The sequence below is a fragment of the Chenopodium quinoa genome, unplaced genomic scaffold (genome assembly GCF_001683475.1).
Source record: "Chenopodium quinoa cultivar QQ74 unplaced genomic scaffold, ASM168347v1, whole genome shotgun sequence".
NCBI lineage: Eukaryota > Viridiplantae > Streptophyta > Magnoliopsida > Caryophyllales > Amaranthaceae > Chenopodium > Chenopodium quinoa.
Window position 1 is genome coordinate 1,763,599 of NW_018743175.1, and position 22,942 is coordinate 1,786,540.

Genomic DNA, 22,942 nt, shown 5'->3' on the forward strand with positions numbered 1-22,942 from the left:
CTTCACATATATTTTTTTATGCATTACTTTTGTCTACACTTTTATCACATATTGTATAGTTATAAAATATAATATCTTTTTTTTTTGTCTAGTATAAAATATTATGTCTTATTGATAATATTGTAGTCAGTTATATTTGGTAAATACAAGTACTATATTTTATAAATGGGTAACAAGTTCATCATAATAAGATACCTAATCATTTACAATAAATTCAATAAGATATTGAAATATGATATTCATATATGATTATATATACATGATCTATACAATACTACAAATATGTCATTATAATTTTTTTTGCTTAAATATCACATGTCTTGATATGATCAATCAAACTACCAATATTTGCTATACTGTAAATTCCACGCAGTTAATCAACGTATACGTAGTAAAAAATTGACTGACAATTCAAACCAAAATATTTAATTAACCAGATTTTTTTCATGCATGTCATAAATTGTGCTAAAGTCTTTGGGTTTGAGATCATGAACTCCAACTCGCTGCTTTCGAAACTATTTTAACGATCAACTATTTGTAACAAGGTCTATATATTTTAACAGTCTCATATATATACGCATGCATGTCAGAGTTGATATATTTAATTTGACAATCATATACATTATCATTATAGGCCAACCATTTTTATATACAATATTATGTAAATTTAAATGGTTGGCATAATATATTATCGTGATATATGCCAACTATATAAATTACAAAAATAGATTATTTTAAATATATTATATATATATATATATATATCACTAGAAATAATATTTAAATCAGTAAAAATAAAATCAGTTCAGTAAAAACAAGTTCAATTCAGTAAGTATAAGTTCATTTCAGTAAAAATAATTTCAGTTCAGCAAAATTAAGGTGAAGTGAACGGGGCCTAAGAATATTTAATTTCTATTATAATATATAAATTAAATATATATAGTATAATATTATTGTCTTAAATAAGTTGTCAATCAAGAAAATATAAAAAGAAAAATAAAGTTAGACTATAGTTATTTTTGGAAAATGGTTTTTGTAGGGAAAAAACGACATCATAAAGTGACATGTGTCACCACTGATATCTGTTTTAGTATTATGTTATTATTATTATTGATTGTAGTTGAAATTTACTAGTCACTAATGTATTTTGTTTTGCATATTTATACATTACGGAGTACAAAACAAATTTTATTTTCTCTGATTCATTTTAATATCTGGTTTTGAGAAATGGTCAACCGTATTAATTTGTTTAGATGATAAAGAGTAAACACATCTTTGCTTTGAGGTAAGTTTATGAGTAGGCAACTAATATTTGCCTTTAAGATTTGGAAGAGTGTTATCTATTAGGGTGAGTGATCATTGAATGTGATTGCTTTGCATAATTGCAAATAGCCGATATAGGTCATAACTATTCAAGTTAAGTCATGGTCATGTCTGATTGTCCAATGATACATCAAATATAATTTATTGTAATTTAGGTCATGTTCAAACCAAGTCAAGACTCTCTTTAAGATCAAATTGACCATGTCTATTGAATCAAACAATAATTTTTTTAGTCTGTTCAGAGCTCTTGATAATCGCGTCCGAAAACTTAACCCAAACCTGGCACAATCAGATCAAGACATGGCTGATCAGGTACCGTCTAATTCAGGTAAGTCGAAGATTAGGAATCAGATTGAACCAGTAAATTCAACATTTAAGATATATGTACATATCAAGTAAACATATCAGTTTCTCCAGTAGTTGAGTTGGGATGGTTAGTTCAACTTGTGGCAAACTGAAGTCTTAAACTACAAAATATCTGTAACAGATTCAAACAAGAACAGCTAAAAAGACCTAATGATCAACAAAAAAACAGAAAAGATCAGTTGAGTAGCAAACAAACTAGTCAATTTATATGTACAAAAGTACAAATGATAATATCTACATCCATCATAATGTATGTGTCCATCTAATAATATCCACCCTGTAAATATCAAAGTGGATATTTCCATACCCGAACAATCGATATGCTTACATACATGTCTAGCCAAACTCAACAGGTCACATGACTCACATCTATCTCATGTGTCCACCTTACTATAGTGTGGAAATTGAGACTTTTCATTATGATGATCGAGTGAACTTTATGTAATACAGTACCTTAAACTTATGCTCCAATGCAGTTGGAGTCCCGAGTGTTGACAACATTGTAGTATAAGGTGGATGATCGATCATCAAATTTGGAGATCAAATGATGCGCGAAGAGTCCACAGTATTTCTTCCCCATCCTCGCGATGAATATGTCAGTCACTTTCTTAAGCATGCTGTCTTCTTGGATCCATGGTTGCTTTACAAAATCTACCACAGGCATCCACTGCATATGTGCAGGAAAAGATAAGAAATTAGAAAGTTAATACTTGTTTGATTGTCAAAAAGGCCAAAGTCTAACGCCTTAACATATAATAACTCCAATCCAGTAATCTGCATACCTTTGCAGCTTCAATTTCGTGATCATCAACCTTGATTTCAGAAGAAAGAGGCTTTAGCATACAAATGAAGAACAAGTCTGATTTTTCAAAAGCCATGTTCTGAGCATGCCTGAAAATTAAGTTTTACATTTAGATTTTACAGACATAAACTGTAATTGTAGTCCCTCATCAATGGAGGGTTGATATAAACTGCAAGTAAATTGAATAATGCATATCTGTTGTGCTACTTGTATTAAATATTTGAAAAGTTGCTAAGGAATATATTGCAAGTTCACTACCCCTCATTAGTCTCTAAAACCAAGCTTAACTATGACATGGACCAAGTTTAGTTACCTGAAAGCAATTACTTCTACGAATTCAGTATCGATCTGCAAACATTCAACAAGACAAAATCAACATCTATGCATTGCAGACACTGGATTATGCTAACATAACATGCTCGGCATCATTTCCAATTCTCACTTTCTGATGAGATTTCATAAGTTTAGTCAGATACTAATTAGGTTAATTTTGTACACTGACAGCAATAAACAACAAAATTCATAACTTGTTAATGAATGGACTAAACAAATCATAGGCCAAAGGAAGTTTCAGTCTCACCCCAGTTTCCTCCTGGACTTCTCTAACAGCTCCAGTGTATATCTCTTCAGACTAATCAACAACACAAATCAGAAGCAACATGAGCTAATAGAAAACAAGGTATTAAGTCTACATAGACTTTGTTTGGAACGTAGGCAGAAATTGATTGAGCCACAGAAAATATCGAATACCTCATGAATGAAACCAGTAGGAATTTTCCAAAAGCCAACATACGGTGGAGCACAATACTTCTCTTGCACCACAAGCACCTATAAATGATCAATAAACGATGATCCTCAGGATAATATTCACTTATCTTGAAGTGTGAATATACTAAGAATTGCAAGGAAATTGCACCTCATTTTTGTCATTGATGACAAATCCTCCAACCCCTACTTGGTGTGAGGCATTGGCCGGTAGCATACATGGCCCTTCCGGAATCCAATAGGTTAGCATTACATAACCACTTTCTGCGTGATGATATTGGAACCCTTCCTACATAATTTATAGGTAGCAAACTAGCAATAAGTCCCTTTGCTCCAACATAATGGTAATATATGATGTTGACGTTAAAGCTTGTAATATTTGACCATTTATCACAGTATTGAGCAATACTGTGAAAATACAATCACTCCAGCTTAAAAATTTTACTTCAATTTTCAAATATGACCAATTATTTCATTATAAAAAGAGTGAATATTATCTAAAATATTTGCCTGAATGCTCAAAACTAGCAAAGACAAACCATATAGTCGGGTTGATACTAATAATGTGCGGAGTAACAATTATCTCGATTCAAAAGTAAATTATATTTCAAGGGGTTTTAAGATTCACCTTTATTGCCATAGGTACTAGCTCTGAATATTCTGATGGCAATTTAAGCCAAACTCCTTTCTTTCCCTAAAAACATCAAAACCTTGTTTAGCATCAATTTGATGATTTTCCAAGAAATCAACGGAAAATGGAAGTAATTTACCTTAGTTATCCACTGAGAAAGTGAAGATTGAAGCAGAGAAGCAAAAACATTTGGATTAGATGGTAATCTATCTGGGTTAACAATAACTCCTCCATACTCATCATCAAAATAATCCAAAGTTCTTGAAATTGCTTCATTTATCCCATTAATCTTACTTTGGAACAACAATGTTGAAGTTGCTACTTTATTACTAGTGGCTGAATTTGATACCCTTGCACAAATTACTGCATAAAACACAAAATTTAAATCAAACCCTTCATTTTTAAACTCAACATCATAAAATGAAATACCACATTTATCATACAAAAACTAAAAATTTGCGAAGTTGACTTTTATGTGATTTGTCACGCCTAGACTTATTGTATACAATACACCCGTTACGGATTATTCTCATGAATTGGACAAATTTAAAGCAGAGGATACTCTGTTTTTTGTACTCTGTTCATAAATTAAAATTGAAAAATCAAATCAAAACAACCTTTATAAAAAATGTAATGCACCTTAAATCCCAAATTAAAAATAGAAAATTAGAGAGAATAAAATAAGAAAAAAATTATACCTTTAGAAGAATTAGACTTTGGATATGAATGTATCCCAAAAAGGGAAGTGGGGTATGAAGAAGTTCTGAAACCAACATCTTTAGGAAGAGAGAGGAATTTAGCTTCAAGCATATTGAGCTCCATTAATTAAAACCCTTAATTAAGAATGAATTAGAAGATCTAATTTCCCAGGTATCATAAATAAATTATGATTGTTGGTGGGTCAATTTCAATGTGACTAAACTCAGTTGAAATTAAGAACAAAGATAATATTTTTGACAACAAATAATTTAATTTGAGACGTATTTGTTTCTGTTCTTGAGTGTTGTGCGAGGAATCAGTAGTGATGAGGAGAGAGAAAATAAAATGGGGGGAGTTGGCCCTGTGATGGAGCTCCCAAGATATCTGGATCCTTTTAATAAAGAAATTGGATTAAGTTGGGCAAACCTAAGGATATGTGGTTGTTATTATATACAAGTACAACAAACAGAAATTTTAAAACTTGAAATTTGACACATTGAAAATATTTTTTTACACCGTCCACAGGAACGCGGTAAGCCTATTAGTAGGAAAGTGTTTGATCATATGTAACATATGTAACTATGTGAGCCTATTAGTAAAATTTAAGAGTAGCTCGCTGAACTAATATAGTGATATGTTAGCCATTTATTCTCTTTTCGTTGATGTTTGACAGTTACAAGTGAGATCTTCTTCATTAAATTCTCAAATTTCATGATATAACTTTAATACTCCTTATATTTTTAGTTAAAAGTTTCATTACTCTAAAAAAACTTGTTCCTACGTTAAAACTCAACGCGATCAATCATCAATTAAGCTTTAATTCACTTTTAATCAATAAAAATTACAAATCTCTTTCTATCCAATCATAATCAATTTTGAAGATTAGATATATGTCATTATAAATTACAAATTCACTTTTAATTAAATCCCATCATGGAATTGATTAACAATATTGCAAAAGCATGTCTAAAATCATTTAAACCATAATGACCGGTGATAATCGTGAGACCATAATAAAATCTTTGATAATTCACAAAATGATGCAAATATATTGAAATGAATAATTCTAACTAATAAATCTTATATTTCAATCTAAATTGAAATTGATTATGTACATGATTATCAATTCCAAACGAAAGAAACAAGAGGAATCTCAATAATCTCATACTTTGTGACATACGATGATCTAGTCATTAGCTGAGTCACAAGTTGGTAAAAGAAAGATGGAATACACGAAACTAGATTTAAAATGGAGATTCTTGTCAGAAATTCATCACTCCAATGTTGTCAGAAAGTCACTCATGATTCTTGTCAATACCCCACTAAAATAACTGAAATTAATAAAAGAGTACCTAATGAGCTGCATAATCATACTGTGTTGGATAAACATCTCACAGTTTCACCCAACAAATGGCACCAACATGAATGATGCCACCAGCATTATTCTTATCCAAATGGAATCATGCATTTTCATATCTTTATGCATTTTTGTGAGTGTGACCTACGATATTTTCCACCTTGCCGTTATGGCTTCTTGTTATTTTAGTCACATGCACCATTCTCTTGCACGAGCATGATACATATTCCGCAAAGGCCGAAATACCTTAAAAGAGAGATGGAGTAAATAGTGTAAAAGTCAAAATTAAAAGTTTTTTGTTTGGTAGTATAAATAAATATTTTAAAGAAAAATTTAATAACAATAAACCAACTTTTGTCCCGTTCTCCCCAAAACGAACCAACCTTTAAATCTGCCCAAAATAAACACAAGTTTGTATTTTTTTCTCTCATATTAAACCCAACTGACCTATGACTAGAACAACTGGTCTTTTTATTTATTTTCCTTTAATTATTTTTTTTAAATTAACAAAATAAATTAAATTAAATAAAAAAAAAAAACTCAAATCTCCCCAAACCCCACTGCCAACCCCTCCTCCCCCACCCCACTGCTCACTCCCTCCCCCTGCAGACGGCCTGCCGGCGGGCGGCGGCCGGCTCCCAACAACCACCACCACTTCACTCGGCGGGTAGTTGTTGTTTGTTTTAAATTTAAGAAAGGGAATCACTTCAACAACCACCACCCTTCAATCTACTTATTTACCCTTCACCTTACGACCACTACTTTTTCCACCGCCCTCTTCACCACCTACCGTTGTCGTCATTCCCAACCGACCGCCATCCGCATGCTACCACCGTCACTCCTCTCTCTCTTTCTCTTTTATTTTTGAGTAAGTGTTGTTAGATCTAGTTTTTGGTTGTTTTTGTGAGTAATTATTGTTAGATCTAGTCTTGTTTGGGTGTTTATGGGTTATTTATGAGGGTGGTTAAGGGTCTTTATGGGGTGTTTGTGGGTTGTTTATGAGGGTGGTTAAGGGTCTTTATAGAGATGGTTAAGATTTTCTTTGTGGTTTTTGTGGTGGATGTGGTGGTTTTTGAGGGTGATGGGTAGTATAAGTAGTGTGGGGGGTAATTTTTAAGGGGCGTTGAGTGGTGTCATGGAAGGTGGCGGAAAGGGAGAGGGGTCGCCGGAGCTAAGGGAACGGGTTGGGCGCCGGCTACCAGCTGCCGGCAGTGGAGGGGTGGCTGGTGGGGAGGGAGGGCTGACATTGGTGGGGAATGGAAGGGTGTTTTTTTTAAAAAAAAATTATCAGAATTTTTAAAAATGTAGATAAATAATTTATTTAAATTATAGAATTTTTTTTAAAAAAACCAATGAGGACATGACACGTGGATTGCTACCTGGTATAATAGGTCAAGTTACCTGCTTAGTTTAATATGATAGAAAAATTAAAAATTTAGATTTATTTTGGGCAGATTTAAAGGTTGATTCGTTTTGGGAGAACAGGGCAAAGGTTGGTTTGTTGTTGTCAAATTTTCCTAATACATGTACGATAACAATTTTGGGTGAGTGCTTTCCCTAAATAATGTTGAAAAGAGCTGCAATTCCATAATTACATTTACTTTTTTTTTTATAGATTCTCAATTTACTTATATATATATATATATATATATATATATATATATATATATATATATATATATATATATATAGGTAAACCGCTACTTCAAGTAGCAATTTTGCCAAAAAAATCGAAAAAAAAAAATGATGTATGTATGTATGTATGTATGTATATAATAAAAAAAATAATGATGATGTATGTATGTATGTATAAAAAAAAATAAAAAATAAATAAAAACCTGACTTTCTTAGCTTTCTCTCTTCTTTTCCTTTTCCTTGGTATTGTCGTTCAAACCAAAGTCCCCTTTCTCCATTGTTAATTCACTCTAAAGCTTTAGATTTCAATCAAATTCCTCTCATTCATTCTTCTAAATTCATTATTCATTGCCCATCATCCTCAAAGAGTAAAAGTTATGGTGGGTGGATTTCTTATTCAATTTGGGGATGGATTGAGTTTGGGAATCTGATTTTTTTGATTCAAATTCTTTGGGATTATAAATTACGTCATCGTCGAGATTCCGCCATCACCATTGTAATACCCAGTATTTTTATACGTATTTTAATTTAAATTATTATTTTATGAAGCATTTAAATAATTTGAATTGAATTATTTATGGTATTTTATTAATTTAAAAAGAATTATTTTAATTAAAGGTCCATTTTTATTTATTTAATTGCTTTGAAAATATTTTATTTTATTATTTAGAAACTTTGGGGCATGTTATTTTATAAAAGGAAATTTAAAGGCAGTGATATTTAAAGAAAGTCAAATGACTCGTTTGAATAGGAGAAGGGACCATTAAGAGTAGAAAGGGAATTTAAGCTTAGGAGGGTTTTAGAGAGGAGGTATAAATAACCATCTTATGAGCAAGTTAAATCTTGCCCAAGGTGGAGAATACCCAAAGGTAAACTCTCTCTCTCTCTCTCTCTCTCCTCTTATTTTCTCTCTCCTTTAATTTTTCCCCCTCCCCTCTTCTCACATCACACGACACACACACACACACACACCGTGCACGGGTGGCCGGCTGGCACCACCATCACCGGCCAACCACCACTAGCACTCGCCGACAGCAACAACCAGTGGGAGGCGGTGGCAGTCGTCCTCCCTCCTCCTTGTGCATGTGGTTCAAAAAAAAACACCTCTTTTTTTGTTTTAAAATTATTCTAGCCTTGATTCAATTATTATTTTGGGTTGTGTGATGATTTTTATGATGTTTGATTATGATTATTATGTATATAATTTTCAGATTTATTTGAATTAAAAAGCCCCAAATTGAAAACCACAGGTTTCTAAATTAATGTATGTTGATGGAAATTGATTGTAGGTGATTGAAACTATTAAATAGATGGTTCTGAACATAATCACAGCAATTTTATGTGTTTTTACAAAGCTGAAATTTTTATATAAAGATTAGAATTGTGTTTCTTGAAAGGATTTTTAATTACCCATTAATTGGAATAAAAGTAGGGGTTTAAAATTAATTTTCAGCTTGTTTTAGAGGGTTTATAAGTGATTTAAAGAGTGTATATATTGCTGAAAATTTATATTGAATAGGTATTAATGTCTCTTTGTAATTTTGGGTTGTAGGAGATTTCCAAGTGAATGATTCCGTGTAATCGTGGCGATTTTGAGATCATATTCAAGGTACGTTCGCGTACTCGGTAATTGTTTAAGTGTATAGAAGCATGCTAGGCTTTGTTTAATTAATTCCAAGGTAGTATCATGATAGGTGTTGGTTGGAGTTGTTGATTGGATTGATGTTGGTGATTGATTTGTGAAGTATGGATTATTTGTGGTGAATTGATGATTGAAATTGATTATGTTGGCATGTTGAATATGAACCACACTTTTATTATTGGCATGATTGAGAGCATGTTTAGCTAAACTAAATATTTAATTTGGTTTGGAATATAAAAAGGGAATTTTATTATGGTTCATATAATTTTTATTGATGTTATAAGCATGGGAAAAGAGCTATCTAAGTGTCTATGTACACGAGGAAATTATATTTTGGTGCCTAAGTGCACTGAAGGTGTTTTAAACACCGAGAGATAGGATTTGTGGCGCATTATGCGTTTAAGGTGTTATTTAACACCGAAATAGTTTAAAAAGGGTTCAACATTTAAAATTTATGTGGTCACTAATAATTCAAGAATTAAATTGGTATGTTTGATTGTTTGGATGATTTATTATGATTGATTGTATGATGGTTTGAGAGTCATCACAAAGTCTAAAATATGTAAACAACGTAAAGTGAAAGAGATTACGCACCAGAACTCTTGGAACGTATATACCTCGAGTATGAACATATGGGGGGAGTTATGCGATTTTATATTTGACCATAACTTCTACTGGGAGTATAGGACACTGTATATTCCTTTTATTTATGCGCAGGAATTCAGCCACTTACGAGTGGTTCTTTCATACTAGCACGGTTAGCTCCCGTGTTAGTACCCCTTTATTGGGGCAAGTTAGGGGGAAACTAGTTCGATGTGTGATCAAGCTAAATAAATAATCTAGCGATTTGTTAGTTGGTTATGTTGTATGTTTTATGCTTGTAAACAGGTGCAACAAGGTAAGTTGTGTGTTGATATGATGAAAGCATGTTAGTGTGTACTGTTTACGCTTATGTACTCAGCATTGCCGATTGTGTGTTGTATGTTTGTTTGGCCTTGTCTTTATCTTGGCCCTACGACGACCCATTTCTAATGGCGAGTAGTGGGGATAAAGTAAAGAGAAGCTTTTCAAGTATGGAAACATATTCATGATAGGCATGCGTGAAGAGCGAATCATATTTAGTTTCCATAAGAATATGATGTGGTTTATTGCTTTGATTATTATATATATTTTGCTTGTGAGACTAACGCAAAGGTTCAAATGTTTTATCTTGGTTTTATTAAGGGCCTACAATGGTTCCAAGTTGTAGGTTGACTTTACTTTCAATTGGTTTGACTTTTTAAGTTGACTTTTTTTGAATGGTTTTAAGGAGAGTCTTCCGATGTGTGTCTTTGATAGTTGCATTGGCCGTTTTTCATGGTGGCGGTAATGTCTTAGAATTTCCTATTTCGTATTTAAAAAGAGCAAAACAGGTATTTTAAAGGAAAGGAATTTCTAGGGTGTTACAACCACCACCGCCACGACCGCCATCACCACCATCTCCGCTACCTTTTCGTCACTGGGTTAATTTAACTTTGTGTCAAATATGTAATTATGTAATTCAGATTTTTTTTTATTTTTTTTATTTTTTTTATTTTTATTTTTTTTTGAGAAAGTATGTAGTTCAGATCTGACTAAACTAAGATCTGATTTTTGTTAAATTGATTTGGACTTTGGAATATTATCAACCTTGCCTTGATCTTCTCAATTCACGGTATTCACCCTTTGATTTGTACTCCGTATAATTACTTAGATCTGAGAACTCAATTAGTTTTATTTTTTTTATCTATATAAAATAGAAAACTGCCACCTCAATTAGCGGTTTTCTCTTAATTGGAAACCGCTAGCTTAAGTGACGGTTTTGTACTGAATAGTAAAAAAAAAAAATGCGGTTTTATTGCTTAAGATGATGATGTGGACAGTAATTTGGGAAATAATTTCATGTTGGAATTTCTACATATTCTTGAATTTTTCTTACAATCAACCATAATACATTTATTACAAAAGGATTGTAGCATTAGGGTAAGGGAATACACAAATTATTCATAAAAGTGATAAAACCAAAGTGGCTAAAGAACTTATGAATTGTCAATAAGAACAAATTAGGTACTTGTATCGAAACATTTGTTTTCCTTAAAGAGAAAAGTAGCAATTTGTGAATTTAAATTACGAAACTAAAAGGAGAATATGATGTATAGTCTTAATATAAAAAGGTGATAAAACACGGGATTGATGTCAATAAACCAAATCATGGTTAATGAGCTGGCTGTCCATTGATGCTGTTGCCTGTTGGTGTGTTACGCACTTACGCATCATCCTCCAAATTACTTGATAAGTGGGCTAGTGAGCTAAGTACGGAGTAGCTAACTACTAGTGTACGGACTACGGAATGTGCGGTTATCCACATTTCTATTGTACTTCGTATTAAGAAAGTAAATTACTACGTATATAAAGTTTTTTATAATGAGTTTGAGGTGATGCCAGGATTGCTGGCTATATCCCACAACAATTGCAGCAATCTCAATGCTCATTTTCAACTTTCAAGTTCTTAATTATACTAGACTAATAAGAGTAAAAACATATGACTGTAGTTTTTCCATCATCACAACATGTAATTGAAAAGACGTCTATACATAAAAAAAAATATTGCTAATGAAGCAATATCTGAGGAACAAAGGATATAATTTTGTAATAAAAAATATACCATAGCAAGATACACCTCACCATACGCCACCTAATTTTATGGATTTGTATCGGCCATATAACCCAAGCAAAATCAATAGTAAATGTCCAATATCATCGAGTAATTAAATAAGGGATAAGATTAGATAATTATTTATATTTGACTCAAAGTTTGATTTTCAATAATTAGATATTACTAGCAAGTCATTCATCTATACCAATCTATTAAAAGACGTTTATAAAAACGTTCATGTGTCACGTAAATTCTCTTAAATTACGCCACGTCACTTCTTAAACACTTCATGATGTCACATCACCTACCCAACATCTCTTTATGCCACATCATCACTGAATTAACGTTAATCGTTACGCCACGTCACCCAATCAACCCACATTACTTCATATAAAAATATAAGGTTAAGGGAATTCGAACAACCAACCACTTACTAGTATAACAAAGTTGGCTATTTTACCATCTTAGCCCATTACCAAACATGTTATAAATATGAAAAAGAAATGTACACAAATGTAAACTACATGATTTAATTATTAAAAAAAATACTCATTCAATAATATCGATTTCAGATTTCAAAATCCTTTAAAAACATAACCCAATTGCATGATTACAAAAGTAGCAACCCGGGACAACGTCCGGGCTACTCACTAGTTCTACGATTAAATTGTAGTTTGAACCGTAAAATTGTAAATTATTTTCAAGCAATCATTTAGTAAACATTGTTTTCAAGAAATTGGTACAAATTAGATATATCATCACTTGTATCGTTGTATTATACTCAAACTGATCATGTTGACACCATTCACTTCTCAAACTAGACACATGTCATGCATCAATATTTTCCTCCATATTCACATGTGAATGTAAGCATTATTTTTCATAAATTTGCTCAACTTTTTTTTATTCATTATTGTGAGCCTCAATCCATCAATACATTACACGGACTTCAATATACCTCTTATTTTATACAATGGAATGGAGATACGGTATTGATTATGAAATAGTCATTGGATTTCAACATACTAATCTAGTTAACTAACAATTGTGAAATAAAGTTATTTCGGGTAAAAACAATAGATCCTTCGTCTGGACCTTATTTGTGGGCTGAAAATTGGACTCGACCCAAGTGATGACTGGGACGAGGGTTTCCTGCACAACAAACACACGTAAACGGGCCTCCACTACTAGAAATAGGCCAATTTATGACGGACACGTATTTCCGTCGGAAAAATCAGAAATTCCGACGGATTTTTATTTCGTTGGAAATTTCCGACAAATTTTAACTATCCATCGGAAATTTACGACGGAATATGATTTCGTCGGTATATATGGGATTTTCGACGAAATATTCCGCTGGAAATTTAAATTTCCGACGATTAAAATCTGTCGGAATCTAATAATATATATAAAAAAAACCCTAGATGACCCGGTTCCCCTACTTCATTTCATTTTCTCTTTCTCTTTCTCTAGACGCCACAAATTCTCTCTCCTCCTCCCTTCTTTCTTTTCTTTCCTCTTCTCTCTCTTGTCTTCTTCTCCTTCTCTTGCCCTCCCTCATCTTTCTCGGTCTTCTTCTCATTCACCTCTTCGTTCTCCTTCTCTCTCCTCTTCTTCTTCTCGTTCTCCTCTTCTTCTTCTCACCTGTTTTTTCTCTCCTCTCCTTTCCCAGACATGGTGTTGCCTGTTTCTTCTTCATCCTCTCCTCTCCGTCCTCTTCTATCTCCTTCTTCTCGTTCTCCTCTCCGCAACAACACCAACGCAGGCAGTGGTTAAAATCAACATCAACATCAACGACGCAATTAAACTCAAGGTTTTCAGGTCAAATTCGACCATGAAAACTCTAGATCTAGAGTTTTTAGAGTTTTCATGGTCGAATTTGACCTTGTAAACCCAATTTCGACGTTTTGTTTGGTCAAATCAAGGTATGTATCTTTTTTTTTTCTTAATTTTGATTTTAATTAAATTGTTGTTTTTTCGATTTTTTTTTTTTGAAAATTTATGGTGGTGGTGGTGGATGTTGGAGTTCGGATTGTGGTGGTTGGGTTGGCAAGGTTGTGGTCGGATTTTGTTGATGTTTTTTTGGGTTGCGGTGTCGTGGCGGTAGAGTGGGTGGGTGGGGCGGTTTTTGAAGGCCGAAGGAAGGGAGGTTTGTTGGGGTTTAAGTCGGGCTGGAGGTTTGGTGGTTCAGCGGTGGTTTGATGGTGGGGGCTGCTGGTGGTGGGGGCTTTGGGTTAGGGTTTGGTGGTTCGGTGGTGGGGGCTGCTGGCTGGTAGGGGTTAGTGTGTTTACGGGTTTGGTCGGGTTGTGGGTGGCGTTAGGCGTCTGAAGGGGTGGTGGTACGGGTTAGGTGGGCTGGTAGGGGTGGTGTGGGCGTTTTTTTTTTAATTTTTTTATAAGCAGTTTCCGATGGAATTTCAAAAACGCCGGAAATTTCCGACGAAAAAATTCCGTCAGAAGAACTGTTCCGACGGAATTTCCGTCAGAAAACCTGTTCTGACGGAATTTCCGTCGTAAAAGGTCGTTTTTTCCTACAAAAGGTTTTCCGACAATCGGTTCCGACGGAAATTCCGTCGGAAACAGGTTTTCCGACGGATTTCAGGGTGATTTCGAGGGAATTTTTCGTCGGAAATGACCTGTTTTTCTCGTAGTGCTCAGGGGTTGTGCCGTGGAAGGTCCCTCCGATGCCGAAATTAGTACAGTGTTTAGAGATAGAAAACTATGTAAGAGAGTTAATGCTTGAGGCTTGAAGTGAATGAAATGAGAGAGAGAGGTCAAGGCTTTTATACCTCACTCAAATGGATAAATTGGGCCTTGAGGTCGAATGGGCTTGCCATGTTGACCGGGCCTTTGACTGACTTTGCATGTATTGGGAGAGTTGAACCTTCTTTTGGGTTTTGTAATTGAATCATTTATGGACCGGCCCAATTAGAGTAAATTAGACCCAAACAACTTGCCCCTAAACCCGATTCGAAAGTTTGAGGAGTTGGGTTTTGACTTGCAAAATGGAGGGAAGTAAATGATTATTTGGCACTTAATTTATTGCGGTTATTGAGGCAATAACGACAGTTTGGAGTTTAATTGAGAATTTGGATGGTTTAGTGGGCGGTTAATCAGAGAAGAAGACGGAGATGTGGAGCATTGAAGTGGAGTTAGTAGGGGTGTTAGTGGCGCGACTCCAAAGATTCCCATTTCTGGAAGGTATTTAAGCCTCTCGTCCCACAATCTTTCCTCAGTTCCTTTTGCTAATTTCGAATTCCTTCTCGTTAATCACCGCTGTTAAACCTTTTTTCTTTTCTCACTCGTATTCAGCAATCCGAAGCTGAAAACTGAAATTTGTTGCTCCGAACTTACAGATCGGCAAATTCCACATCTGAGCAAGGTAATTTTCCAAAAATTTTCTTCGGTTTTCTTGATTTTTTTAAGTACCCCTCTTTTTTCCATTTTATCGCACCACCACCGTAAAAAAAATGGTTGGCGATCGTGGAAAGCGAAAGGTGGAGGCTGAGCCGAGTAATGAAGAAGAGGAGGAGGTTCCGCAGTTGACTTTGTGGCGGAACCGTCCCTTGGCGATGATGCAACCCCTCAGCGACCAGAACCCTATGGCTAAGGCTGGTGTCGTTGCCGCTTCTAGCGGCTTCGCAATTAGGGTCGTCCCTTTAACTACTTTGCCGCCCCGTGCTTCGGGACAAGCTAGCACCTCTGGCCGAAGCACGGCTTTGGCATCCTGGCCTTTGGCTCCAGAGGAAAAGGAATGGCTGGACGAAGATGAAAACGCCGACGTCATTTCGTCTCCGCCTTATAAATGGTGGATTGAAAACAACGTCGAATTATACTTCGCCGAGCAACTTGAGGTTTGCTATGGAATTAAGAAGGAAGATGGGTATTGGTGCCAAATGCCCTCTGCCGATGATAGGATTCACCGTCCTCTACCTGGCTAAATTGGGGTTTATACTCGCTAGTTGTAATACGGGCTTCGGTTCCCACTTCACTCCTTCATAACCTCGGTGCTGAACGGGTATAACATCTCATTGTGTCAACTTACTCCCGTGAGCATCCGAAGGGTGATGACTTATCTCTGGTGTGCCTGTTTTATAGATTCACGCCGAGCGTCCATTTTTTACGTTGCATGCACAAACTGGTCCCTAACACCCATGCCAACAGATTTCATGGCCCTGGTTGGTGGCAGATTGAAGATGAGAAGGGCTACCTTTCGGTCTGGCCGAACGATACCTCGGATAAAGACTGGAGGGGTCAATGGATCTGGATAAGGGCGCCCCAAGACGAAGACCATCCAAACTACTTCAGTGCGCCGAGGTATCTGAGAAAGCCTGACCCCAGTATGCCTAGCATCGGCCCTGATGAGTTTTCCGTAGCGGATTTGAAGCAGATGACACTTTTGGGCCGGACCACAGTGCGTGGGGCCACATGCCGAATGAAGGACGTGACCAATACTTGGCCACCCTGCTATCACTACATCTTCCAAGAGAAGATGCTCGCTGTTGTCGACCTCAGCTAAAAGTACCAAGGCGGTAAGGTGCTCGGCTGGGGCCGAGGACTTTATCGTTTTTCTTTTTTGTTTCCTTTGCCTTTTGATGCCTACCCTCTTTGGCAAAACTAACTATTGTTATTGTCTTTTCAGTGGTGTACGAAGAGAATTTCGGCCTCAACTACGAAGTGCTCGGAATCGATCAGGAGAGGAATCCGATCACCAACACCCCGAATATCACTGACTCGAATGATCGGCCTCTCAGCTTGCACAAAAAGAGGTTCGAGGTAGTTAGTGCAGCTGAGTATCAAGAGCAGAAATCTTGGTGGAATAAGAGCGACCTCTATTTCCTTCTTTCTACCGAAGAGCAAGCCGCTGCGGCTCGCGCTTCTTCTGCAGCTAGAATTTCCACTGCTGCTGGGACCTCTGCTCCAGCTGCCGAGAAAACTGAAACAGTTGCTCTAGGAGTTGAAGAGGAAGAATATGAAGACGAGAGACTACTCAAGACTTCGATGAGCTTCCAAACTTTACTCGTCTATTATTTTTGTTGTGTTGTTGTTTTTTTTTTGGGTACTTATACGGTTCTTTGCCCCCATGTCCATTCTTCTGCAATCTGACAAAGAAGAGGGGAATAAGGACGAGCCTGTTGATCCCATTCAGGAAGTATCCTCGGACAAAGAAATGGTCAGGACGAAGAAATGGTCAGGCCGAAGAAGAGGGCTATCATTGGACCTGGGAAATTTCAAGCTGCCCCAGTTCCTGCTAAAAAGCCTCGGCTAGAGGTGGAAGACAAAACAGAGAAGCCGGAGGAGGCTATAAGGAAACAACCTCTCCTCCTCCTGAGGCCCTTGCCAAGGAAGAGGTTCAGCAGAAAACTCCTCCTCTTGAGCCAAAGGTCAGCGTCCAAGAGTTTGAGTCTGAAGAGAAGACCTTGCCCTCGTCCCCACCTCGGGAAGGACTTTTTACCGACCACATTCAGTGTGAGGCTGATGTTCTTCTCTTGCATCTACCCGAGGAGGACGTGGAGATTTTGGGTGAGAAACCGAAGGGCTTCGATGATGGTGTGGGCCCAAGGGAGGATGTCGGAGCTAGGGCTGTGAAGGGCACCGGTGTGCCTTCAACCTTTGCATACAATTCCTTTCGAACCTTTCAATCTGCCGACACGGGGTTCGGATTAGCTCCTCTTCTCCATGTTCTTGAGGGTCTCAAGAATGCCCTCTGGTCGTACTGCGACTCTGCTATCGCCTTTTTCGGTGACCTATCCAGCTAGTGTGAACTGGAGAAGGCCAAGACTTAGTCAATTAGGGCGACTGTTGGGATAACCGAGCCCAGCATGAGGATGCCTGATCATTTTGCTGAGAACCAGAAGCTGCTGATGCAGGTATAGTCCCTTATACTTAAGTATTTTCACTTAAGTGTTTTTTTTTTTTTTTTGTAACTCTTTCATTTCGGCTGATTGGCTTTTAACTCTTTCAGGTCATTCAAAACCACACTCTGGCAGTGGAAATGAACGAGGAGCTGAAGTTCGAGCTGGATGAGGCCATATTCCGAGCTAATCTTGCTGGGCTCCGTGCCACAACTGCTGAAGAAGAGGTTGCCGCAGCCAGGTATGCCTTAGAGACTGTCTTCAAGAATCTAGAAGATCATATATTCCATGTCTTGGAGGAAGGATCCAAATTGCTGAAGAAATGGAGCTGAGGACATCCCTGGTCTCGAGTCTTAGATTTAGGGTATGCAACGACGGCAGGAGAAAACTCAGCGGATGATGGCTGAGGATTTCAGACAGAGATTTGTTGCTGCTGAGGATTTCAGGCAGAGATCTATTGCTTCTGAGGAAGAGTCGCTCAGAAGGAAAACTGATCTTCAAAATTAAGTTCAGTGACTCCAGAACAAGCTGAACGCCAAACAGGTAGAGTCCTCCCGATTTCAGAACGAGCTCAAGGAGGCTCAAGATCTGTTGAAGACCTAGAAGAAGGAGGCTGCCAAGACTCAAACTGAGCTCGAAGAGGCTCAAAAGCTCCTGCAGGTCCAGATCTATACCTTTGCCCAGTATGATGAGGGTTTTGAGAATGGATTCAATGTAGCTTGGCGTCTGACATTCCACGCCGACCCTAACATTGACTGGGATCAGGTGGAAGTCTGGGATTCTGATGGGCAGGACGCTCATCTGGCTACTGCTAGTCAGGCTGAGATTGATTTTCTGACTCGCCAGGCTGAAGCCGAGGCTCGAGAAGAGGAAGAAGCTGCTAGGAAAGAGAAAGAAGAAGCTCAGTAGAAAGAGTCCGAGAAGGCACTTGCCCAACCTGCCTCTTCCTCAGCTGGAGCTGAAACTTCTACTGGTCAAGATACAGCTACCTCTCAGTTAGATCCTGCGAATGCTGAAGCATAGGAACTCAAACAGTCGTCTACGGAATCTTGTGGATCAACTTGCTCTTAATTTCATAATATGCCGCATCTATTTTTGCCTCTAGTACCTTTTTGCTTCAGCTTGCCTTCATGTACAAACTTTTTACTCCCTTTTGAATTTTAAGTAGTTGTACTTAGTTCGGCAGCTGCTTTTATCTTTCTTGTGGACGGCTGCCAATTAGTATTTGGTTTCTTTTAGTTTATTGAACTTGATTTTATGTAGCTCGGTGTCCCGAGCATAATTTGTTCGCTTGAAATGTCTTGTTTCCTTTTCCAACTGCCTTGCTCTTTTGCTTAGTTCTTTGCTTGCTTTTTAGTGAATTTGCAAAAAATTTCTAAGTGTTGAGTTTCAGCTTAAACTTGTCTGGTCCCCAACTTGTTGGAAGAGTGGGGTTGTTGAGTGCTTCTTGCCCCCCGAAAATCTGAAGTTGCAATCTTCGAATTTCTAAGGCATTTGCTTGGTTTTACTCGCACAGACGAAGTCTTGCTTCGCCTTGCCTTGTATTGGCTAGCAAAACTTTTGAAGTTCCTGTCTTTTTCTTTTCTCTTCTTTTTTTTTGAAGAATCTATGAGTTTGCTGCTTAGAAGTCTTAGACTCCGAGAGTAGTATTCCCTCGATCCTTGAAATTTTTTCTAGGAAATGACTATCCGAAGCACAACATCAGTGTTTGGCAATGCCTCGGATATAACTCCTCTAAAGCACAATGCCAGTGATTGGCTATGTTTCAGATTTGTCCACGACCTCTTTCCCTAAGGAACTGACTTATCCGAAGCACTGTGCCTTTATATGGCTATACTTCGGTTGTGAAATCATTATTCCCTGTTGGGAAGGTTTGGCGGCAATCCTAAGTACAGTGCCACCGTTGGGCTATATTTCAGACAGTGCCGAAGGAAAACCTTTTTTCAAAAAACATAGAAGACAGAAAATAGAAACCTGAAAAATTGATAATAATGGTGGATTGGTGGTCTTTCATTAACTTTAAAAGATGTACTTACATAGATTGTTCTTCCCTGAAGAGCTTATACATGATATTTTTACAGTACATCAGCGTTCCAGTGGTTCTTCAGCTCGGTTCCATCCAACTGACGAAGTCGGTAGGTTTCAAGTTGAAGTTCATCATAAATTTCAGGGTCCCTCCCAAGTGGCTGAGAGCTTCCCATGAATGCGGCTTTTATGCACTGCTGCAGCATTCCGAAGAACCAATTCCCCAATCTTGAGTGGTCTTGCATTAACCCTTTGGTTGTAGAACTTTTTGATTCTTTGTTTGTATGCAGCAATTCTGTCTCGGGCCGAATCTCTGACCTTATCCAAAAAATCGAGGGATTCTATCATGAGTTGTTCATTTTCTTCGGCGGATAAGTGGTGCACCCGCATATTTTTTGTGCCGATTTCCACTAGAAGAACGACTTCGGACTCACACACCAACTCAAATGGCGAATGTCCCGTAGCCTTTTTTTCGGTTGTCCGAAGTGACCAAAGGGTCCCTGGGAGTTCCTCTATCCATGGTAGGCGGTCGCACACCTAAAAAAATAATAAAAACCTAACTAAACCTCCTAATATGTAGTAGGGTAAGTCAGGGTCGATCCCACATAGAAGGTTGGACTAAACAATGGTTTCTATGAATTACAATAGCCGAATCAAGATAAAATAATGAGTTGAATAATATTTACTATGAACTAACAAAATAAATCTAATAATAATAAAGACTCTAGAATTAAGTATTACCGCTAATATAATCAATATAAGATAAACTCCTACCCCAATCAATTAATTATATGCTCACAAGGAAAAGTAATCCCTAAATAATACCAAGGACCTCTCTCGAGTATCAATGGCTTCTCTAACCCACAATCAAGCCTATTCTCATGGAATCATGCAAATTAGAGACATTAAGCACATTACTCCAACTTCCTAATTATTCATTCAACTACTCTCGTGATGAATATCAAACCCTTAATTGATCTATTCAAATCCGTTAAAACCCAACTCTCGCTGCGATTAAAACAATGGAATAATAACAATACTAATTATCTCTAATCTAGTATTGGCATAAGCGCAATCAATTAAGCATGAACAATATAAATAATTAATTGAGAATTTAAAAGAATAAATTAAGTATTAACCATATTAGGGTTCAACCTAAATCTAGAACAAGAATCTACTCTAACATATTAACAAAAAAAAAAAAAAAAAAAAAAAAAACAAGAACAATAAATAATAAAGAAAACATGAATAAATAAAGAGATTAAAAGAAAATACCGAATCTTGAATTGAATTGAAGGTAGAAAGCTTGAATATTGAATTACAAAAGTAAAGGAAATAAAAATATAGAACTAGTTCTTAATAATAGGAATTGAAAAATAAAATAAACTTAATTAATTAATAAAACACCACTTAGTATATAAATAGCCCTAGAAAAGATAAGAAAGTCGGCAAAAAAGCTTGGCGCACAAGGATCCCAGGAGGCACGGACGTGCCTAGTGTGAGGCACGGACGTGCCTCTCTAAAAACAAAAACGCTGCTGAGTCTGTCTTCCAGGCACGGACGTGCCTGGTGATGGGCACGGACGTGCCTGCTCTGCTGAGCGTATCACTCATCTTAAATCAGTCATAACTTTATATCCGGAGCTCCGTTTGAGGCGTGTAATATATCGTTGGAAAGGTATTTAAGTCTACTTTCCAATGCAATTTGAATCACTCCATTATCATTTGTATATAAAAAGTTATGAGCATAATAGTAAACAGGTGTCATAATAGTGGACGAGTAAGGTCTCGTGAAGGTTCGTGGGCCTCGGCTCAGCTTCGTGACTTCGTAAAATCTCCAAATTAGCTCCGTTAATCCTGAAATACATCAAAAACAACGAAACTACCCATAAAAGCATTGAATCATTGAAACTAAACCAAATTACACCAAAATGGACTAAAACACTCGACTAAGCTAAAAAAACGACTAAAAATAAGCTAACAAATATGCACAAAACACGACTTATCAAACTCCCCCAAGATAAACTAATGCTTGTCCTCAAGAATTTAACCATGAATCACAAGGGAGGAGAACGACAACTCCTCATACAATCACAATGTGCCATCAAGTAAAAAACCACGATAAAAAAAACGAAATCAAGAGTCAACATGCACAAAAACCACCATTCATCTCATATACTTGGACTTGACAACCAATCTTACCACACATCTCCCCATACCTACTCACACAAACATGAATAGTTCTCACTGTAGTTGTGAAAAATAAAAACAATAACGCTCATGTGTTTTCGGGGTGAAAAATGAAGCCACTCAACCTAAGCATAGCATGCATATCAACTTCACACAACCGGCCTCTTTAGGCTTGCAATGCAACTTTCTCCACTTTTAGTCTGGTACTAGCTATGATGGCGCCTGCTTTGGCTGCTACGAGGCGGCAATCAAGGCGGGGCTGCGCTTCCCACTACATCCGGCTGTTCAGCGGATCTTGGATGGGTATGAGTTGGGGTTATGGCAGTTAGCCCCGAACTCCTGGGTCAACGTACTCGGCTATGTGGCCGGGTGCGAACTGCACGGGGTGGAGCCAAACTTCGAGGCTTTCGCCCACATGAATTACCTCAGCCGGACCCCTAAGGCAGGCGGTACCGGCTGGTATCAATTGACAAGCCACAGAGGCTACCTCATGACAAGGGGTAAAGCAAACAAGTGGAAGGACTGGCGAAGCACCTTCCTTATCATTGAGAGTTCAGACACAGAGCTGACAAGCGCTTCAATAGGTGGAATAAGGATCCGCCTCTTCTTGCAGGCGGACGCAGCATGCCGCCTGTTCCCCCCAAAGATAAGAAAGAGATCCTGGATAAAGGACTCTTTAAAGTAGAGTCGAGGGTTGATTCTACTTCAGGGGTACGAGAGCAAGTACCCCTGCACTGCGTCCCGAGCTTCAAATGGCTCTACGACGAGTACTTTTTGGCCGCCTGTGGCCTCAGCAGTCGGTGCTCAAGAGGTAGCCGGCCTGTCGAATACTCTGTTTTTCCATGCATTATTGTTATGACTTTTTATTAACTTTGCTATTTGTTTTTGCAGCGGACGCCATGAGCAAAATTACCGCCTCCAAGACTGCGGCGGCCATATTGCGGGCCTCCATCATGCAACAGTCCTCAACCGACTCCCC

The 22,942-nt window shown here is 37.3% G+C and overlaps 1 protein-coding gene across 1 annotated transcript; it reads right to left on the reverse strand.

Moving 5' to 3' along the window:
* Positions 1-1,868: 1,868 nt before the first annotated feature.
* LOC110732384 (nudix hydrolase 8-like) lies at positions 1,869-5,024 on the reverse strand. Its single transcript, XM_021912319.1, has 9 exons — positions 4,586-5,024; positions 4,027-4,250; positions 3,885-3,950; positions 3,408-3,545; positions 3,242-3,319; positions 3,072-3,122; positions 2,805-2,839; positions 2,472-2,580; positions 1,869-2,356 (listed from the first exon to the last, which is right to left on the reverse strand). Exons 1-9 carry the CDS (start codon positions 4,707-4,709, stop codon positions 2,150-2,152), a joined length of 1,032 nt encoding a protein of 343 aa, XP_021768011.1. The 5' UTR covers positions 4,710-5,024; the 3' UTR covers positions 1,869-2,149.
* Between the last annotated feature and the right edge of the window lie 17,918 nt (positions 5,025-22,942).